Source organism: Salmo salar, chromosome ssa20 (genome assembly GCF_905237065.1).
Source record: "Salmo salar chromosome ssa20, Ssal_v3.1, whole genome shotgun sequence".
Classification (NCBI taxonomy): Eukaryota; Metazoa; Chordata; class Actinopteri; order Salmoniformes; family Salmonidae; genus Salmo; species Salmo salar.
The window spans coordinates 20,345,928-20,368,451 of NC_059461.1; the positions used below are offsets into that span (position 1 = coordinate 20,345,928).

General features: G+C 44.5%; 1 protein-coding gene across 1 annotated transcript in view; it reads right to left on the bottom strand.

Moving 5' to 3' along the window:
* Positions 1–775: 775 nt before the first annotated feature.
* The window catches only part of LOC106579947 (eIF-2-alpha kinase activator GCN1), a 37,371-nt gene continuing 15,622 nt past the window's right edge, over positions 776–22,524 (bottom strand). The window contains exons 44-57 of the mRNA XM_014160373.2: positions 16,085–16,249; positions 15,744–15,905; positions 15,480–15,572; positions 15,183–15,326; positions 14,725–14,994; positions 13,004–13,117; positions 12,660–12,890; positions 12,217–12,410; positions 11,962–12,076; positions 11,430–11,526; positions 11,081–11,229; positions 10,800–10,910; positions 1,612–1,833; positions 776–1,480 (exon numbers count right to left, since the gene is read on the bottom strand). Of these exons, the coding sequence (XP_014015848.2) occupies positions 1,355–1,480; positions 1,612–1,833; positions 10,800–10,910; positions 11,081–11,229; positions 11,430–11,526; positions 11,962–12,076; positions 12,217–12,410; positions 12,660–12,890; positions 13,004–13,117; positions 14,725–14,994; positions 15,183–15,326; positions 15,480–15,572; positions 15,744–15,905; positions 16,085–16,249 (2,193 nt within the window). The 3' untranslated portion in view covers positions 776–1,354. The remainder of the gene's footprint in view (positions 1,481–1,611; positions 1,834–10,799; positions 10,911–11,080; positions 11,230–11,429; positions 11,527–11,961; positions 12,077–12,216; positions 12,411–12,659; positions 12,891–13,003; positions 13,118–14,724; positions 14,995–15,182; positions 15,327–15,479; positions 15,573–15,743; positions 15,906–16,084; positions 16,250–22,524) is intronic.

Consider the following 22,524-nt stretch of genomic DNA (forward strand, 5'->3'; position numbering starts at 1 on the left):
AAAATTGTGTGAGATGAAAAACGACACAAAGGGTGTGCAATATAGAAGGGTAGTAAGTGGACATTCTGAACCTTGTTTGAGTCCAGTAGGTCACATGACCAATGAGCTATTGAAATTAGAAAGTTTGAAAAATTCATGTAAAACGTGCGAGATGAAAATGGACCAACTAAAGGGTGTGCAATGTGTAGGCCCACTGAGTGTACATTCTAAACCTTGTTTGAGGTCAGGTCACATGACCAAGGAGCTATTGAAATTAAACTTTAAAAAAAGTTGGTACTTTGTTTACGCTCCCTAACTAATTCAACTAGGAATACAAAATGCTGTTTACATTTCCACGTTTATTAGATTTGGAAAGCAAATTACTATAGAAACCATGAAAATACTTTTCCATTCTTATAACTCTACACCACGTGTCAAACTCATTCCATGGTGGGCTGGGTGTCTGCAGGTTTTTGCTCCTCCCTTATGCTTGATTGATGAATGAAGGTCACTAATTTGTAAGGAACTCCCCTCGCCTGGTTGTCTAGGTCTTAATTGAAAGGAAAAACCAGCAGACTCTCCATGGAATGAGTTTGACACCCCTGCTCAGGGCCCGATTTCCCAAAAGCATCTTATGGTTAAGTTTATCGTTAGAACAATATTCTAATGATTAACTTAGCCTTAAGATGCTTTTAGGAAACCGGGCCCTGGACTGACTGAAATTGTCTAGTTTGTGTATCAAGGCAAAAAGCCAAGTTCAGTGACAGGGTGCCAAAAATAATCGAGTTAATTCAGATTGTCAACCATTATCAAATCAAGTTTTATTTGATTTCTTTTTACAACTGTAATATTGATAAGAATATCAACTTTATCCTAAAGACAACTGGTTGCTTTCCCCACACAACTCACACACACAAAAGCAAAGAGGGATAAAACAGCAGAAAAGCAGGGGTATAAATTTAATTGCTGCTTTGTTACTGGTGTCAGTAATGTTCTAAATAAATTCAATAAAATAGGGGGACATTGAATACTCATTTAAATGTCAAAAGGGAATTGGCACAAATTACTTTCTTTATGCAGTGAGCAAACAGGAGTTTTACCTACACTTTGTGAGAGAACCAATGTTCTAAATGTTTATAGAGCCACTTAAATTGTCCAAAGAGTGGGAATATGAAGGAAAGCGAGTGTTCATACTCATCCTTGGTCCATGGATAACATGGAGTTATTGTGGATGAATGCGTGTGTGAGGGTTCTCTCCATAGATGTATGTATTTGTTAGACATAACAGCTGAGTTCTCTTGATTGCTGTTGAGGTCTTTTCTGAGTACAAGAGCAACAGTATGGACTTTTTTAAAACGGAGTTAAATCCTGTCCATCATGTGAGGATGGTGTCGTCAATCTCTTCGTTAGAGTCTGGAAGGCTGGAGATCTTCTTCAGGGAGCGGCGGTGACAGTCAGACAGCAGCTCATTACTAGCGGAGTCAAGGATGGCACTGACGCTCTGAAAGACAAACATAACATCACAGATTGTATTGTGAATGCACGCACAACTCAAATCCATCAGGCCAAGTATTATCTTCTTTATAATGAGTATTGAGACTGTTTATTTGTGCAAGTGTGTTTGTCACTGACTTGCATGGTCTGCTCTCCCTGACGCAGTCGGAGCAGGCTGACGATGGTGTGTTCGCTCTGGGCTCTGACGCTGGTGTTCTTGTCCTTGGTGTTGTCCAGCAGGCTCTTCACCAGCGGCTTGATGAGGGTGGGCTCCAGGGAGGGCGTGGCGTCGTCTTTAAACACCCACCACAGCACCCGCTCCGACACCAGCCTGATGTCACTGGACTGGTTCTGGAGACACTATAGGGGAAATGACAGGGGAGAGGTTACTGACAAATCAGAGGAGCACTGTCACAGTGTTCTTATTTCTTACATATGTCCATACCCATGCAGCTACAGTGCTTACGCCTCTTAAATGTAAAGTCCCCATATTTGGGGACCCTATTAGATTGTATTTTATTCAATTTAGTCTGGTATGAGAACGGTAGCCCCTATTTGCAAAAGCAGGGTGTCTGCAGAAAGCTGATAATCTTGGCTATTGATCTGTGCCTTAATATTTGTTGTGACTTACTACCATATATGGGAATACGAATGTATAAGGGCAGGCTGAGCCGATGACCTCATGAAATTAATTCGTAGGTTGGTAGGAACAAATATATTGTCAAGTTTATCTGATGATGTATGACTTAATGTCAACATCGAATGTCCACCGAGTGACTATCTTTGCGCTTCAAAAATATGACGTCGCCTGCTTACGCACCGTAGGCATCCATTACACGGGATTGGCTACTATGGCACCTTGACAGTCTTGTAGCTGATGAGATAAGCTTTCCAGTGATATGCAGCTGACCTGTGTGGGACCAAGCAAGGCCTAGAACCTTTTATGCGTAAAGCGAACTATTGCTACCGAGCACGCTACATTACATTGTAAACAGATTTAATTTGTTTAAATCGCTTTAATTTCATCCATTTAGTATAAAATATGGCTTCGGGGGGAGGATAGAAAAACTAAGAATATCAAACAGGAAGCTAAAAAGAAGGCAGCTATGAATAAGTATACAGACATATAAGCTTTGACTAAAATACTGGTCGGACTCAGATCAGGGGAGCGATTTGGACAACGAGGATTTGGACCCGGCCGACAAAGATAGCTTTCTAGAAGGATTGGATCACTTTTAGATCTGTAATTAAATTACTTTGTATTAGAGGCCGATTATGATTTTTCAATACCGATTAAAATCGGCCGATAGATAGGAGATATATATACACTGCTCAAAAAAATAAAGGGAACACTTAAACAACACAATGTAACTCCAAGTCAATCACACTTCTGTGAAATCAAACTGTCCACTTAAGAAGCAACACTGATTGACAATAAATTTCACATGCTGTTGTGCAAATGGAATAGACAACAGGTGGAAATTATAGGCAATTAGCAAGACACCCCCAATAAACGAGTGGTTCGGCAGGTGTTGACCACAGACCACTTCTCAGTTCTTATGCTTCCTGGCTGATGTTTTGGTCACTTTTGAAGGCTGGCGGTGCTTTCACTCAAGTGGTAGCATGAGACGGAGTCTACAACGCACACAAGTGGCTCAGGTAGTGCAGCTCATCCAGGATGGCACATCAATGCGAGCTGTGGCAAGAAGGTTTGCTGTGTCTGTCAGCGTAGTGTCCAGAGCATGGAGGCGCTACCAGGAGACAGGCCAGTACATCAGGAGACGTGGAGGATGCCGTAGGAGGGCAACAACCCAGCAGCAGGACCGCTACCTCCGCCTTTGTGCAAGGAGGAGCAGGAGGAGCACTGCCAGAGCCCTGCAAAATGACCTCCAGCAGGTCACAAATGTGCATGTGTCTGCTCAAACGGTCAGAAACAGACTCCATGAGGGTGGTATGAGGGCCCGACGTCCACAGGTGGGGGTTGTGCTTACAGCCCAACACCGTGCAGGACGTTTGGCATTTGCCAGAGAACACCAAGATTGGCAAATTCGCCACTGGCGCCCTGTGATCTTCACAGATGAAGCAGGTTCACACTGAGCACATGTGACAGACGTGACAGAGTCTGGAGACGCCGTGGAGAATGTTCTGCTGCCTGCAACATCCTCCAGCATGACCGGTTTGGCGGTGGGTCAGTCATGGTGTGGGGTGGCATTTCTTTGGGGGGCCGCACAGCCCTCCATGTGCTCGCCAGAGGTAGCCTGACTGCCATTAGGTACCATATGCTGGTGCGGTTGGCCCTGGGTTCCTCCTAATGCAAGACAATGCTAGACCTCATGTGGCTGGAGTGTGTCAGCAGTTCATACAAGAGGAAGGCATTGATGCTATGGATGGCCCGCCCATTCCCCAGACCTGAATCCAATTGAGCACATCTGGGACATCATGTCTCGCTCCATCCACAAATGCCACGTTGCACCACAGACTGTCCAGGAGTTGGCGGATGCTTTAGTCCAGGTCTGGGAGGAGATCCCTCAGGAGACCATCCGCCACCTCATCAGGAGCATGCCCAGGCATTGTAGGGAGGTCATACAGGCACGTGGAGGCAACACACACTACTGAGCCTCATTTTGACTTGTTTTAAGGACATTACATCAAAGTTGGATCAGCCTGTAGTGTGGTTTTCCACTTTAATTTTGAGTGTGACTCCAAATCCAGACCTCCATGGGTTGATAAATTGGATTTCCATTGATTCTTTTTGTGTGATTTTGTTGTCAGCACATTCAACTATGTAAAGAAAAACGTATTTAATAAGATTATTTCTTTCATTCAGATCTAGGGTGTGTTGTTTAAGTGTTCCCTTTATTTTTTTGAGCAGTGTATATCCTTTCGGACAGAAGATCTGGCATTTCACCCTGTTTTCCCCATGAGTATTTTGTGCAATGCTTGCAGTTCATCCTTTTGTCTCTTGGTATGTGTGTTGGATAGTGGCGCTCACCTTGAGTGGGGTGTCTTGTGATGGTTGCTTTGGGCCCCCAATTCAGCCATTTCCAACACACCAGCTGCTCTCAGAAGGCCAACTAGGAGAGAGGGGTTTGACTTTTTGCTTTGGCCATCTACTTGTAGAGAGTGAAAGCATTTACTGTAACAATGTCCATAAAGTGGTAAAAAAAAAGGATTATACCACTTCCCGGTCTTGTGGAGTACCTGGTAGTATCCTATCAGAGCATCAGATAGGTTGACACATCCCTCCATGCTGGCATTGTAGTTCTTCACAGGAATGGGGACATTCTTCCCTTTTCACCCTCCTTGAGACATGGTTGTTATTGAATGCCTTATGCTGTGTGGTGAGCATGGTTACTTCCCTAGTGTCCTTCCATGTCACAAAAAGCAGCTTGTTAGTCCTGATCCAACCTATGGTCCCCCTCCGCTGTCTTTGTCATGTCGTTTACCTTGGTTTTGGAGAAACCGATTCTGTTAGGACAAATGGTGCCACAAGCCCCTATTTTCTTTTTCAAGAGGTCTATGAAAAGTGGATGTAGAACCATCAGACGGGTGATTGCCATAGCGGGGGGGCACTTGCTGGGGAAGGGTTGCTCTCAAACCCCATCAAAATCATCTGCATCCTCCACTCTGAATTACAGTTGACTAAATTTACTAAATGACGTTACTGTAAAGTAAAAACACCAGTGACTCACATAGGTGTAATGCACACACACAATGCAAACTGTAACATTTAAGAGAGGAAGGCAGAGGTGTCAACCACAAATGAACAATGTTCTTGAGAGTGCAGTGGCCTCAAGTTACAAGATGGCACGTAGAACAGCAAACAGTGAACTAATATGAAACATAGAAAATAACTACTTTGGAATTATATAACATTGAAATGACTTGTTATGTAGGCCTATGTAAACTAAATCCAAAGCACAAAAAGCAGGCAACTTATAAACAATTAAATGCATATAGTGAATTAGCTATATAAAGTAGAGGTCGACCGACTAATCGGCATTTCAAGTTTTCATAACAATCGGTAATCAGCATTTTTGGACGCCGATTACATTGCACTCCACGAGGAGACTGCGTGGCAGGCTGACTACCTGTTACGTGAGTGCAGCAAGAAGCCAAGGTAAGTTGCTAGCGAGCATTAAACTTTTCTTATAAAAACAATCAATCTTAATATAATCACTTGTTAACTACACATGGTTGATGATATTACTAGTTTAACTAGCTTGTCCTGCGTTGCAAATAATCAATGCGGTGCCTGTTAATTTCTCATCGAATCACAGCCTACTTCGCCAAACGGGTGATTTAACAAGCACATTCGCGAAAAAAGCACTGTCGTTGCACCAATGTACATAACCATAAACATTCATGCTTTTCTTAAAATCTTTACACAAGTGTATTTTTTAAAAACCTGCGTATTTAGTTAAAAGAAATTCATGTTAGCAGGCAATATTAACTAGGGAAATTGTGTCACTTCTCTTGCGTTCTGTGCAAGCAGAGTCAGGGTATATGCAGCAGTTTGGGCCACCTGGCTCGTTGCGAACTGTGTTCAGACTATGTCTTCCTAACAAAGACCGTAATTAATTTGCCAGAATTTTACATAATTATGACATTACATTGATGGTTGTACAATGTAACAGCAATATTTAGACTTGTGGATGCCACCCGTTCGATAAAATCTTGAACGCTTCCGTATTTCTGTGTGTCATTATAATTATATTATAATATAAAAGTCTATGATTTGATAGAGCAGTCTGACTGAGCAGTGGTAGGCAGCAGCAGGCTCGTAAGCATTCATTCAAACAGCACTTTCCTGCTTTTGCCAGCAGCTCTTAGCAATGCTTGAAGCACAGCGCTGTTTATGACTTCAAGCTTATCAACTCGCGATATTAGGCTGGCAATACTATAGTGCCTATTAGAACATCCAATAGTCAAAGGTATATGAAATGCAAATGGTATAGAGAGAAATAGTCCTATAATAACTACAACCTAAAACTTCTTACCTGCGAATATTGAAGACTCATGTTAAAATGAACCACGAGCTTTCATATGTTCTCATGTTCTGAGCAAGGCACTTAAATGTTAGCTTTCTTACATGGCACATACTGCACTTTTACTTTCTTCAACACTTTGTTTTTGCATTATTTAAACCAAATTGAACATGTTTCATTATTTATTTGAGACTAAATTGATTTTTATTAATGTATTATATTAAGTTAAAATAAGTGTTAATTCAGTGTTGTTGTAATTGTCATAATTACAAATATATATGCAATGTAATCGGCGTCCAAAAATGCTGATTACCGATTGTTATGAAAACTTGAAATGCCGATTAGTCGGTCGACCTCTACTTTATATAGCTAATTCACTATATGCATTTAATGGTTTATAAGTTGCCTGCTTTTTGTGCTTTGGATTTAGTTTACATAGGCCTACATAACAAGTAATTTCAATGTTATATAATTCCAAAGTAGTTATTTTCTATGTTTCATATTAGTTCACTGTTTGCTGTTCTACGTGCCATCTTGTAACTTGAGGCCACTGCACTCTCAAGACCATTGTTCATTTGTGGTTGACACCTCTGCCTTCCTCTCTTAAGTGTTACAGTTTGCATTGTGTGTGTGCATTACACCTATGTGAGTCACTGGTGTTTTTACTTTACAGTAACGTCATTTAGTAAATTTAGTCAACTGTAATTCAGAGTGGAGGATGCAGATGATTTTGATGGGGTTTGAGAGCAACCCTTCCCCAGCAAGTGCCCCCCCGCTATGGCAATCACCCGTCTGATGGTTCTACATCCACTTTTCATAGACCTCTTGAAAAAGAAAATAGGGGCTTGTGGCACCATTTGTCCTAACAGAATCGGTTTCTCCAAAACCAAGGTAAACGACATGACAAAGACAGCGGAGGGGGACCATAGGTTGGATCAGGACTAACAAGCTGCTTTTTGTGACATGGAAGGACACTAGGGAAGTAACCATGCTCACCACACAGCATAAGGCATTCAATAACAACCATGTCTCAAGGAGGGTGAAAAGGGAAGAATGTCCCCATTCCTGTGAAGAACTACAATGCCAGCATGGAGGGATGTGTCAACCTATCTGATGCTCTGATAGGATACTACCAGGTACTCCACAAGACCGGGAAGTGGTATAATCCTTTTTTTTTACCACTTTATGGACATTGTTACAGTAAATGCTTTCACTCTCTACAAGTAGATGGCCAAAGCAAAAAGTCAAACCCCTCTCTCCTAGTTGGCCTTCTGAGAGCAGCTGGTGTGTTGGAAATGGCTGAATTGGGGGCCCAAAGCAACCATCACAAGACACCCCACTCAAGGTGAGCGCCACTATCCAACACACATACCAAGAGACAAAAGGATGAACTGCAAGCATTGCACAAAATACTCATGGGGAAAACAGGGTGAAATGCCAGATCTTCTGTCCGAAAGGCCAGTTTGCGTTTTATTTCCTGGCAGAGAGGGACTGCTTCAAAGACTAAATCACAACTTATTTATTTAAACCTCCCTAATCTTACTACATTTGCACACACTGTATATAGATTTTTCTATTGTGTTATTGATTGTATGTCTGTTTATTCCATGTGTAACTCTGTTGTTTTTGTCACACTGCTTTGCTTTATCTTGGCCAGGTCGCAGTTGTAAATGATAACTTGTTCTCAACTGGCCTACCTGGTTAAATAAAGGTGAAATAAATAAAATAAAACGACATGCTTAAGCTACGGTGAAAGTGAAATCTAATCATCTACACCTGGGAGGTAAAACTAACACGAATTCCATTTGTGAATAGTTCATCTTATTTCTATTTTTGCACCTTTCTTAGTGAAGGACAAGTGTGTTTGATAAAAAAATATTTAAAAAATGTCTTATGTACAGCACCAGTCAAAAGTTTGGACATACCTACTCATTCCAGGGTTTTTCTTCATTTGTACTATAATAGTGAAGACATCAAAACTATGAAACAACACATGGAATCATGTAGTAACCAAAGAAGTGTTAAATCAAAATATATTTTATATTTGAGATTCTTCAAAGTAGCTACCCTTTGCCTTGACAGCTTTGCACACTCGTGGCATTCTCTCAACCAGCTTCATGAGGTAGTCACCTGGAATGCATTTCAATTAACAGGTGTGCCTTGTTAAAAGTGAATGTGGAATTTCTTTCATTTTTAATGCGTTTGAGCCAATCAATCAGTTGTGTTGTGACAAGGTAGGGGTGGTATACAGAAGATGGCCCTATTTGGTAAAAGACCAAGTCCATATTATGGCAAGAATAGCTCAAATAAGAAAAGAGAAACAATAGACCATCATTATTTTAAGACATGAAGGTCAGTCAATCCAGAAAATGTCAAGCACTTTGAAAGTTTCTTCAAGTGCAGTCACAAAAACCATCAAGCGCTATAATGAAACCGGCTCTCATGAGGACCGCCACAGGAAAGGAAGAGCCAGAATTACCTCTGCTGGAGAGAAGTTCATTAGAGTTATCAGCCACAGAAATTGCATCCCAAATAAAATGCTTCAGAGTTCAAGTAACATACACATCTCAATATAATCGAGGAGGAGACTGCGTGAATCAGGCCTTCATGGTCAAATTGCTGCAAAGAAACCACTACTAAAGGACACCAATAAGAAGAAGAGACTTGCTTGGGCCATCAAACAAGTAATGGACATCAGAACGGTGGAAATCTGTCCTTTGATTTGACGAGTCCAAATTAGAGATTTTTGGTTCCAACCGCTGTGTCTTTGTGAGACGCAGAGTAGGTGAAGGGATGATCTCTGCATGTGTGGTTCCCACCGTGAAGCATGGAGGTGATGGTGCTTTGCTGGTGACACTGATTATATTTAGAACTCAAGGAACACTTAACCAGCATGGCTACCACAGCATTCTGCAGTGATACGCCATCCCATCTGGTTTGCGCTTAGTGGGACTATCATTTGTTTCTCAACAGGACAATGACCCAACACATCTCCAGGCTGTGTAAGGGCTATTTTACCAAGAAGGAGCGTGATGAGTGCTGCATCAGATGACCTGGTCTCCACAATCACCAGACCTCAACCCAATTGAGATGGTTTGGGATGAGTTGGACCGCAGAGTGAAGGAAAAGCAGCCAACAAGTGCTCAGCATATGTGGGAACTCTTTCAAGACTGTTGGAAAAGCATTCCAGGTGAAGCTGGTTGAGAGAAATCCAAGAGTGTGCAAAGCTGTCAAGGCAAAGGGTGGCGACTTTAACAAATCAAAATATTTTTCAGATTCTTTTAACACCTTTTTGGTTTCTACATGATCCCATGTGTTATTTCATAGTTGATGTCTTCACTATTATTCTACAATAGTCAAAATAAAGAAAAAACATTGAATGAGTAGGTGTGCTACACTTTTTACTTGTACTGTATATCTGTTGCTTTTATATTGTTTTGTAAACAGTTAATTTGTATGTGGGACCAATACATTGGATATGCCTAGGCTAAACGTTCAGGCACTTTGGAGAGGTTGAAAAAACACTTGGATATCACCACAATGTTTGAGAGAGGTTGGTGTTGTAGAAATGTAGTTATAGTGAACAATAGCTTTTAGGTACATCCAGTGTGCAAAAATAGTGCAATTTCCACATTTGGACACTTTGGAGAGGTTGAAAGGACACTTGAATGTACCCTGGATACCCTATAACACCACAATGCTTGAGTGAGGTTGATATGGTAGAAATTGTGTTTTTATACAGAACAAATAGCATTTAGGGATTGCAAATATGTAATAGCACTGGAATGACCTAATTTACAGACATATGCCACTTTGGAGAGGTTTAGATACACTTGGAAACGTCACGTGACCTCACCTGACACCACTTACTAAAACATCTGCCCATTTCTAGTTAGGTCTATCGGTCCCTTTTTCTTTCTCTGATATTGTTCACATGTTGTGGAAGCCATCTGATGTGTTTCCAGCTCTGGGAATCAATAATTCACTTATAGCTCGTCAATGAAAGATCACTTTCAAAATAAAAAAAAGTTAGTGTGTGCTTGATATTATGTATTCTGAACGATAACTCCCATCTTCTGATCATTTCCTCATAATCTCCCAGATGCCTTCTTTCCAAATATACCAAGTGTTTGCGTGTCAGAATCATGTAATTACACATGAATTGCAGTTACTTTTGGGTATGTCTATTTAGGCGGAAATCTACATTTTGCCATTACATTTAAGAGGTTAACAATATACCCACTTCAGTGCTTGATTTGAGAAACATTAATTTTGTAAATGGGGGGGAGAAAAAGTGACGTAACAGATTCCTCCTGAGAAAGTACCCCCCTGCCTCACCTTGACAAACTGTGTGATGATGCGCTGTGATGAGCCACTTGCTCCCTCGTTTCTGAGATGATGTCTCATCAGGTAGCCCATGGCTCTGATCCCACTGGTGGCTATGGGGATCTGGAGGAGACGACAGTACACAGTGTTCAGTCAGAGAGGAGAAAGAGGTATGGTTTGGCAAGGGAAAGAGTGCTTGACAAGCCAATCCTTCCACGGTCTGGGTGAACAGAATGAGTAAACTAAAGGGAGCGGTATCCACTTAGATCTGACCAGATGTATGAAGTTCCTACCCTGTCTGCGGTGGCACTGGCCAGGATGGCCTCAGTCAAGGTTGAACTGTACTCCTCCACACACAGCTGCTCAGGGGCAGACTTGACTGCGATGGCCAGAGTCATACTGCGACCATGACGCACCATCCAGTCCACGCCTGATATGTCAGCTAGGTGAAGAACATTTTTCATAGATTAAACAGAAGTCTTTCCTTACTACATTATAGTCTTGATAGTCAAGAGTTAAGTGTTAGAAATTATAAAGTGTTAATTCAATGTGTGAATACCTTTTATCATAAGTGTGAATGTTTGTGCTATATAAAGGGTTGTGCGTGGGCGAAGAGTATGGTGTGACAGTGTAAATTCTTACCCAGGACATGCTGAAGCAACACACTCCTCAGATCCTCTTCAGACAGGAAGGCACACAGCTCTCCTAAGCAACCTGCTGAGGACATGCGTGTAGCATCCTACACACAAAGTTAGAACTAAATTATTCTATATAAGCCTTTCATACACACTGGCTGATAAGGAGGCCTAAAACCCCTTTCATTAAGCCACATCCTGCCTTGACTGACGGAAGTCTAGTTTGATCAGACGTAAAACGAAACATTGCACTCTGAAAGATCCTTTCATTGAAACATGGAGCTGAATATGTCCTTATCAAATCTTATTGGTCACATACACGTGTTTAGCAGATGTTATTGCGGGTGTAGCGAAATGCTTATGCCAGGTTCAGTATTGCAGGTCTACGATATATTTAGCTAGCAAGATCAAACTGAAATAGTTTTATACTCAATTCTAGCAATTACCATTGAGAGAGCGGGGGGATATCAGTAGACCGCCTTAAAAACATCTGTTGCATTCATACATGCTTTTGTCAGTGTATCTGCTCGTAAACATACCTCATCATGACCCAGCATACTCAGCAATGTGGTGGTGATGTTTTTCCTGATGGCTGGGTCAACCTTTGACCCTGCTCCCTGGATGACGAATCGTAAGGCTTGTAGCATGGTCTCCCTGAAAAAAGGGCGCAAAACACTAGGCTGATTGATTGAATCTAATCAATCCCCCCAAAAATCCTAAATGAGAGGAATCCTATATAGAACTGATCACTACTCTTCACGTTGTGTTTCCCAGAATTCCCTGGTTTTGCATACCTGACTCCTGAGTCCTCAGCATTGTGGATGGCAGAGAGCTGCTCTGTAAATAGGGGGTCCACCTTGCTGTGGATGGAGACCAGCTGGCCCAGGGCCTCAGCAGCCTTCAGTCTAACCGCCCGGCTGGAGTCCTGCAGAGCCTTCAGGAAGGTGGTCTGAAGCTGGGGCAGGAAGGGCTTCAGGGCTATGCCTACCTGGAGACAGGGGCAGAGCAACAGGGTCAGGACCAGAGCAAGATACCAACCATTCTTCCAGCAGGGAGGAAACAACAGGATTGTGTTTAGTAGGCACAAAATGGGAAAACGTTAAGAAAAAAAATGAAAAAAAACACTTCTTTTTGGATTATTTTATGTATTAACCACATTTCAAAATGTTTTTCCTGTCTCCCATGTTGTGCTTACCAAACGAAACCTTTAACCTCAGAATCAGCAGCAGACACTGACCTTGGCCAGCAGCAGGGTGAGTGTCTCTAGTAGAGAAGTCTTCACGCTCCAGGCAAAGCGGTCTCCCAGGATACGGATGAGCGGTCCAGTGATGTTGACCACAGACGGTCGGAGAGCCTCAGAGGAGGTCAGCTTGATGACTCCTCCCAGCGCTTTGGCCGCCTCCTCTTTCTGCTCAGGACTGCCTGTCAACACTCCTTCCCTCAACACTGGCAGGATGCAGGTCACACCCTGGGGAAGAGGGAAAGAGGAGGAGAAGAAGAGAGAATTAGAGGAGAGGAGAGAGCCAAAACTAGTCAGCTTGAGGATGTGACTGTACATGTCAAGAGGAGAGAGAGGCCTACCTTTTTGGGAAGACAGAACCCAGGCAGGTGCTGACCCTTGACGTCTACTGCCACTGACCGGATGTCTCTGTGCAGGTCGTCAATCAGAGCCAGCTGGCTGCCAGCGTCCAGTTTCTACAAACACAAACTAGAGTTTAACATTACCTCACACATCGAGACATACAGTGGCAAGAAAAAGTATGTGAACCCTTTGGAATTACCTGGATTTCTGCATACATTTGTCATCATTTTCGATCTGATCGTGATCCAAGTCACAACAATGGACAATCACAGTGTGCTTAAACTAATAACACAAATGTTATGTCTATATTGAATACATAATTTATACATTCACAGTGTAGGTTGGAAAAAGTCTGAACCCCTAGGATAATGACTTCTCCAAAAGCTAATTGGAGTCAGCTAACCTGGAGTCCAATCAATGAGACGAGATTGGAGATGTTGGTTAGAGATGCCCTGCGAGATGCCCTGCCCTATAAAAAAAAAAACTCACTAAATTTGAGTTTGCATTTCACAAGAAGCATTGCCTGATGTGAACCATGCCATGAACAAAAGAGATCTCAGAATTGTTGACTTGCATGAAGCTGGAAAGGGTTAAAGTTATCTCTAAAAGCCTTGATGTTCATCAGTCCACGGTAAGACAAATTGTCTATAAATGGAGAAAGTTCAGCACTGTTGCTACTCTCCCTAGGAGTGGCCGTCCTGCAAAGATGACTGCAAGAGCACAGCGCAGAATGCTCAATGAGGTTAAGAAGAATCCTAGAGTGTCAGCTAAAGACTTACAGAAATCTACAATACGTAAAACAAGAATGGTGTCCATGGGAAGACACCACGGAAGAAGCCACTGCTGTCCAAAAAAAACATTGCTGCGCGTCTGAAGTACGCAAAAGAGCACCTGGATGTTCCACAGCACTACGGGCAAAATATTCTGTGTATACATGAAACATAAATTTGTGTTGTTTGGAAGAAACACACAACACCATGTGTGGAGAAAGAAAAAAAAGGCACAGCACACCAACATCAAAACCTCATGCCAACTGTAAACTATGGTGGAGGGAGGGAGCATCATGGTTTGGGGCTGCTTTGCTGCCTCAGGGCCTGGACAGCTTGCCATCATCAACAGAAAAATGAATTCAAGTTTATCAAGACATTTTGTAGAAGAATGTTAGGCTATCTGTCCGCCAACTGAAGCTCAACAGAAGTTGGGCGATGCAACAGGACAACGACCCAAAACACAGAATTAAATCAACAACAGAATGGCTTCCTGGAGTGGCCCAGTCAGTCCTGACCTCAACCCGACAGAAAACGTTTGGTTGAGGTTATTGCTGCCAAAGGAGGGAACACTAGTTATTAGGTCCAAGGGTTCACATACTTTTAACACCCTACACTGTGAATGTTTACACGGTGTGTTCAATAAAGACATGAAAACGTATAATTGTTTGTGTGTTATTAGTTTAAGCAGACTGTGTTTGTCTATTGTTGTGACTTAGATGAAGATCAGATCAAATGTTATGACCAATTTATGCAGAAATCCAGGTCATTCCAAAGGGTTCACATACTTTTTCTTGCCACTGTACTATGTTAGTTAACCAATAGCCACTAGGTACTCTGGTTACCTATGAAATCAATGCTGCATAATGATCCACAACACTACTGTATGACTTAAGTAAACCCAGTCAAACCCATTCCCAGTTCCTGTAATGCTCTTGGTGCCAACTGCTAACCTTGGTGATGGAGTTGATGGCGTCCCAGCTCTGCACCAGGACCTCAGGGTTGGAGTCGTTGAGCAGGCGGATGAGGCCTGACAGCAGGTTGCGTGTGTGGGCACTGTAATCCAGGCGGGTGTGGGAGAAGTATCCGTTGAGGATGGTGGCGGCAGCCTGTCTGAGACCGGCATCCGGTGACCTGGTGGCCTCTAGCAGGTCCTCGATGATGATACGCTGACCCACCTCATCTTCCACAGACAGGATCACTGCCTGGCAGCTGGCCAGCTCCTGAAGGAGAGGCGCGGGGGGTAATATAAACCTGGGGACATACCCATCATCTACTGACCACAACCGCCCACTAACAACCACTGTAATATTATCCCAAGACGACTGTTAAGACCACGGCCAGTTAAAGTAGTGCCCCTGCACTTGGAACTGCTTTATAACCATCTTGTAATCAAGAATGCTGTTGTTACCTGCTGTCCCTCCTCTGTTCCCAGCTTGTCTTTCAGAGAGGAGTAGAGGGCGGGCAGGATGACCCCCAGGTGGCGCGTCAGAGCGTCTCCAGCCACAGCAGATAGGAAGGCCAGCACGCGCGTGTTCACTGGAGGAGCAGTGAGCTGACAGGGGAGGGGAGAGCATTCATACGCAGAACTACACTCAAACTATAAAAGACTTTAAAAACATTTAAGCATCAGGAAAAGTGGTATATAATCCAATACAATTATTATTGAGATGAACCATTGTCAGAGGTGTATGTTTGGACAGCTCACCTTCGGCACCAGGTAGGGCAGCACAGAGCGACTCTTCACTGCCATCACCTGTTTCAGACCGTCCAGAGCAAACTCCGCAGTCTCTTCATCATCCTGCACACAGAAACATTAACATCACTCTATATTCTGTTCCATGGTGGGTCCTCTGTCCTCTCCAGAGGGACAGGGGAGTGAGTATTACTGAACAAAATGTGTGGATACAGAGGAATGTTAGCGGTAAAGTGGATTCGTGTGTGTGTGTTTGTATGCGAGTGTGTGTCTCACCAACTGTTTGAGCAGGGCAGGCAGGATGTCGTCCAGGGCCTGGTGACCGATGGTGGCGTGGAGCTGCTCAAAGGTTTTGGCTGCAGCCTCTCGTACCTCCTCCAGGGGGTCACACAGAGCCTTCCTCACCGTGGGGACCAGGGACTCAGAGAATATCAGCACCTGGAAACATACACGCATTGTGACCTTGCTTCTCTACCATGGGATCACGTCACAACACAACCCTGCTATGTATAAGACGTTTAAAAAGGTTTCCTCAAACTGTATACTCATCTCAAGGGACTTCCAGGTTAAATAATGAATTAATAAAAAAGTGACCAGGTATGTGTTGAGGTACTGACCGCATCCCTGCTGGTGGACTTCATGATCTCACTCAGACCGATGCACACGCCCTGCCTCTCATCACTCTTGTCTGAGCGCAGACCCTCCTCCAGGATAGGAATGATCTCTGGGAGGATCTTCTCTCCCAGCTTACGGACCAGGTCTCCAAGTGTCCTCGCAGCGATCTACAACACACAGAGAAGCCCCATTCAGTAACCCAGGGATCAGAAGCAGGAGAGAACACAGAATCCAAAGACTCAGATTCAGGCAAAAGTGTAGAATACTATAATTCAGTAATAACAGAATACTGAATTGTCTTAGTGTGACTAATGTACATGACAAAAGAGAGATAGACAAAGGGGATCAAATCAAATTGTATTCATCACATGCTTCGTAATAAGGTGTAGACTAACAGTGAAATGCTTACTTACAGCCCTTCCCAATCATGCAGAGAGAAATAATAGAAAAGTGAAACACGTAATAAATACACAATGAGTAACGATAACCTGGCTATATATACGGGGTACCAGTACCGAGTTGATGTGCAGCGGTACGAGATAAGAGGTAGATATGTACATATAACTAGGAATAAAGAGACAGATAATAACCAGTAGCAGGAGCATATGTTATGAGTCAAAAAAGTTAAATAGTTAACCATTGACCCATTTTGCACTAACTATTTAGCAGTCTTATGGCTTGGGGTTAGAAACTGTTCAGGGTCCTGTTTGTTCCCGACTTGGTGCATTGGGGCCGCTTGCCAAGCGGTAGCTGAGAGCACGGTCTATGACCTGGGTGGTGCGAGTCTGATAATTCTTAGGGTCTTCCTCTGACACCGCCTGGTATAAAGCTCCTGGATGGCAGGGAGCTCCGTCCTAGTGATGCACTAGGCCGAACGCACTAACCTCTGTAGCGCTTTGCTGTTGGATGCTGGATCATCAACTCATCCTTGACCGCTGGCTACGTCCCTTCCGTCTTCAAGAGAGCGAGAGTTGCACCCCTTCTGAAAAAACCTACACTCGATCCCTCCGATGTCAACAACTACAGACCAGTATCACTTCTTTCTTTTCTCTCCAAAACTCTTGAACGTGCCGTCCTTGGCCAGCTCTCCTGCTATCTCTCTCAAAATGACCTTCTTGATCCTAATCAGTCAGGTTTCAAGACTGGGCATTCAACTGAGACTGCTCTTCTCTGTGTCACGGAGGCTCTCCGCACTGCTAAAGCTAACTCTCTCTCCTCTGCTCTCATCCTTCTAGACCTATCTGCTGCCTTTGATACTGTGAACCATCAGATCCTCCTCTCCACCCTCTCCGAGTTGGGCATCTCCGGCGCGGCCCACGCTTGGATTGCGTCCTACCTGACAGGTCGCTCCTACCAGGTGGCGTGGCGAGAATCTGTCTCCGCACCATGCGCTCTCACCACTGGTGTCCCCCAGGGCTCTGTTCTAGGCCCTCTCCTATTCTCGCTATACACCAAGTCACTTGGCTCTGTCATATCCTCACATGGTCTCTCCTATCATTGCTATGCAGACGACACACAATTAATCTTCTCCTTTCCCCCTTCTGATAACCAGGCGGCGAATCGCATCTCTGCATGTCTGTCAGACATATCAGTGTGGATGATGGATCACCACCTCAAGCTGAACCTCGGCAAGACGGAGCTGCTCTTCCTCCCGGGGAAGGACTGCCCGTTCCATGATCTCGCCATCACGGTTGACAACTCCCTTGTGTCCTCCTCCCAGAGTGCTAAGAACCTTGGCGTGATCCTGGACAACACCCTGTCGTTCTCCACTGACATCAAGGTGGTGACCCGATCCTGTAGGTTCATGCTCTACAACATTCGCAGAGTACGTCCCTGCCTCACACAGGAAGCGGCGCAGGTCCTAATCCAGGCACTTGTCATCTCCCGTCTGGATTACTGCAACTCGCTGTTGGCTGGGCTCCCTGCCTGTGCCATTAAACCCCTACAACTCATCCAGAACACCGCAGCCCGTCTGGTGTTCAACCTTCCCAAGTTCTCTCACGTCACCCCACTCCTCCGCTCTCTCCACTGGCTTCCAGTTGAAGCTCGCATCCGCTACAAGACCATGGTGATTGCCTACGGAGCTGTGAAGGGAACGGCACCTCCATACCTTCAGGCTCTGATCAGGCCCTACACCCAAACAAGGGCACTGCGTTCATCCACCTCTGGCCTGCTGGCCCCCCTACCTCTGAGGAAGCACAGTTCCCGCTCAGCCCAGTCAAAACTGTTCGCTGCTCTGACACCCCAAAGGTGGAACAAGCTCCCTCACGACGCCAGGACAGCGGAGTCAATCACCACCTTCCGGAGACACCTGAAACCCTACCTCTTTAAGGAATACCTAGGATAGGATAAAGTAATCCTTCTACCCCCCGCCCCCCTCCCTAAAAGATTTAGATGCACTATTGTAAAGTGGTTGTTCCACTGGATATCATAAGGTGAATGCACCAATTTGTAAGTCGCTCTGGATAAGAGCGTCTGCTAAATGACTTAAATGTAATGTAATGTAATGTAATGGATGCCAAGCGGTTGCCATACTAAGCGGTGATGCAGCCAATCAAGATGCTCTCAATGGCGCAGCTGTAGAATTTGAGGATGAGGGCCCATGCCAAATCTTTTCACCCTCCTGAGGGGGAAGAGGCGTTGTCGTGCTCTTTTAACGACTGTGTTGGTGTGTGCGAACCATGATAGATCCTTAGTGATATGGACACAGAGGAATTTGAAGCTCTCGAACCACTCCACTACAGCCCCGTCGATCTGAATGGTGGTGTGCTCTCCCCTTCCGTTTCCTTTAGTCCATGATCAGCTCCTTTGTCTTGCTGACGTTGAGGGAGAGGTTGTCCTTGTACCACACTATAAGGTCTCAGTTTCATCGTTGTTGATCAGGCCTACCACCATTATGTTGTCAGCAAACGTAATGATTATGTTGGAGTCGTGCACGGCCACACAGTCCTGGGTGAACAGGGAGTACAGAAAGGAACTAAGCACGCACCCCTGAGGGTCCCCTGTATTGAGGGTCAGTGTGGCAGATGTGTTGTTGCCTACCCTCATCATCTGGGGGCGGCCCATCAGGATGTCCAGGACCCAGTTGCAGAGGTGTTCAGTCCCAGGGTCCTGAGCTTAGTGATGAGCTTGGAGGGCACTATGGTGTTGAATGCTGAGCTGTAGTCAATGAACAGCATTCTCACATTGGTGTTCAAGTTGTCCAGGTGGGAAAGGGCATTGTGGAGTGCAATAGAGATTGCGTCATCTGTGAATCTGTTGGGACGGTATGTTAATTGGAGTGGGTCCTTGGTTGATGGTGTTGATGTGACCAGCCATTCAAACCATTTCATGGCTACAGATGCGAGTGCTACGGGGGCGATAGTAATTTAGACAGGTTACCTTGGCATTCTTGGGCACAGGGACTATGGTGGTCTGCTTGAAACATGCAAGCAGACCAGAGAACATGTTGTTCTCATGCATGGTTCAGTGTTGTTCAGATTCACAGAGTTTAATAGTCACATGTACAGGGTTGAAGGTGTGATTGCAGGGTACAGTGAAAATCTTAGGCTCTGAGCGCCAACATACAGGACTTCGTTAAATAAAATAATGTAAATGGTAATAAAAAAACAATATAAATGGCACTATATACACAACTGTAGCAGCGATTAATAAATAATTGTCTATTGGGGCGGAGACAGAGTAAAGACTGTTTAGGGGTTGGGGGGGGAATAACCATAGGGGGAGCAGCATGATCATGTGAAATAAAAAAAGTATTGTTTATATCTATAAATATTAACAACTGCAACAGTGATGAATGTCGTTGGGGTGGTGGCAGAGTAAAAGACAGTTGGGGGGGTGGGAGGAAAATGTCCATAGTGGGAGCAGCATGTAAGGTAAGTGACCGTTGAGGGTGTGTGTGTGTGTGTGTGTTGTGGGGTGGGGGTCCATAGTGGGAGTAGCAGGGGGGAGCAGGTAGCTAACTAGTGGTGGCTATTCAGCAGCCTGATGGTCTGAGGGTAGAAACTATTGGCCAGTCTTCCAGTTTTTGCCATGATGCTCCTGTACTGCGTGATTGAAGCGGAGAGAACAGGACATGGCTTGGGTGGCTTGGGTGCCTGATGATCTTCTTGGCCTTTCTGTCTGACACCTGGTGTTGTAGGTGTCCTGTAGGGCAGGCAGTGTGCAACCAATGGTGCGTTTGGCTAAGCGTATCACCCTCTGATGCGCCTTGTGGTCCACGGCGGTGGAGTTGCCGTACCAGGCTGTGATGCAACCCGACAGTATGCTCTCGATGGTGCTCCTGTAGAACACTATGAGGGCCCTCGGGACAGGCCACATTTCTTCAGCATCCTAAGGTTGAAGAGTTGCCGTTGTGCCTTCTTCACCACGATGTCCGTGTGGTTCAACCATTTCAGCTTCTCAGATGTGTACGCTGAGGAATTTGAAGTTATTGACCGTCTCCACAGCGGCCCGGTTGATGAGGATGGAAGTGTGTCCAGCCTCGTTCCTCCTGAAGTCAGCTTGTTTGTTTGCTAACGTTGAGAGAGAGAGAGAGAGGTTTTTTACCTGGCACCACGCCGTCACAGTGCCTACCTCATCCCTGTAGGCTGATCTCGTTGTTGTTGCTCATCCGGCCTACTACTGTTGTGTCGTAAGCGAACTTGATGATGGAGTCTGGGCCGGCAGCCTTGCGAGTAGGGCTGACCTTAATTAGTCGACCGGTCGATTGTTTGGTCGATGGGATGTTGTTCGACCCAGATATTTTTAGTCGAACAGTAGCAAAATATAGATATTTTTTTATGGCACATAAGACTTGTGCCCATCTCAGTGAACTAATCCATTGTGGAGGCAGTAGGGATGGCACAGTCCAAGAAGGGGAATGTGGCAGCACAATGCACAATCCAGAATGCGCTCTCTCCCACCAATTTGTGCAGCCGGGCATCTGTAAGCTGATTTCGGTTGCCAGTTGTACGGTGTTTCCTCCGACACATTGGTGCAGCTGGCTTCCGGGTTAAGCAGTGCGGCTTGGTATGGTCATGTGTTTCGGAGGATGCGTGGCTCTCGACCATCGCCTCTCCCGAGTCCGTACGGGAGTTGCAGCAATGGGACAAGACTGACTACCAATTGGATATCACAAAATTGGGGAGAAAAGGGGGTAAAAGTACAAAAATACAATCATACTCTGATCCAGCGGAAACGTCATAAAATAGGTCTACCTGATAACTTCTTATCCCTTGTGCAATGGCCTACAGCTGTGTCTGTCCCGAGCTCACTGGCACCATGTTGCAAGTTTGCTAGTGCAGCGAGCTTCGGGTCGGACCTGTTAATAGTTGATACAATGTTTCAAGTTTGTTGCAGAAAGGCCGTGCGCAGCCAATGTGATTTATAGGATATTTATTTTTAAAAACAGGATATTTTTCTACCTGCAGGCTGCAATGTTTTCATTTGTTGGCTTTATGGGCTATTTTTACATAGTTGGCTATGGAAGTTACTTTTTAGGTTTATATAATTTTCTTTTAGATTTGGATAAAATTTAGATTAACCACATGACAATGATTGAGATACAAAGACGTTATTAGAGAAAGAAATTACACTGTTCAACGAAGAAAATGCATTTGTAAATCATAACTGGCACGCAGATGTATTTTTATTTACCTAGGCAAGTCAGTTAAGAACAAATTCTTATTTACAATAACGGCCTACCTCAGCCAAAACCGGATGACGCTGGGCCAATTGTGCGCCACCCTATGGGACTCCCAATCACGGCCGGATGTGATACAGCTTGGATTCGAACCAGGAACTGTAGTGACACCTCTTGCACAGATGCAGTGCCTTAGACAGCTGTGCAACTCGGGAGCCCCATCGGTAGAATTGGTAAGATAAATTGGCATTCCAAATGAGAAAGCTTGCCGCCGACTCATGTGGCCTATTTACCGGCAACTTCCGGAAAGTAACGGCAGAATCTGCGAAAGCCAGTAGGGGGCGGGAGGAGGATGGTCGGGACAGGTTGAGTTTTTTTCCCTTCTGGTTATCATGATCTCTGGCTCCCTCTTATTTCGTCAAACAGTGAGCTTAAAGCATCAGACAAGCTCAATGCATATATAGTTGATTTTATAAAAAACACATAGGGTGTGTTTATATATGGAAAAACACACGTTTTAAAATGTCGACCAATTGGTTTGAAAGAACAGGCGACTTACGGTCTACCAAGATTTTTTGGGGGTCGGGGACAGCCCTATGGTAAAGTCCTCAATGTTATTGGATGAATTCCGGAACATATTCCAGTCTGTGCTAGCGAAACAGCCCTGTAGCCTAGTATCCGCGTCATCGGACCTCTCCCGTATTGAGCGTGGCACTGGTACTTCCAGCACAAAAAAAAAAAAAAACTGAAAATAGCAGGATTGGTCAGAAGCCCGTAAAATGGCTGCTATCCATTGCAGTGCCAATCTCTCTCATTCAA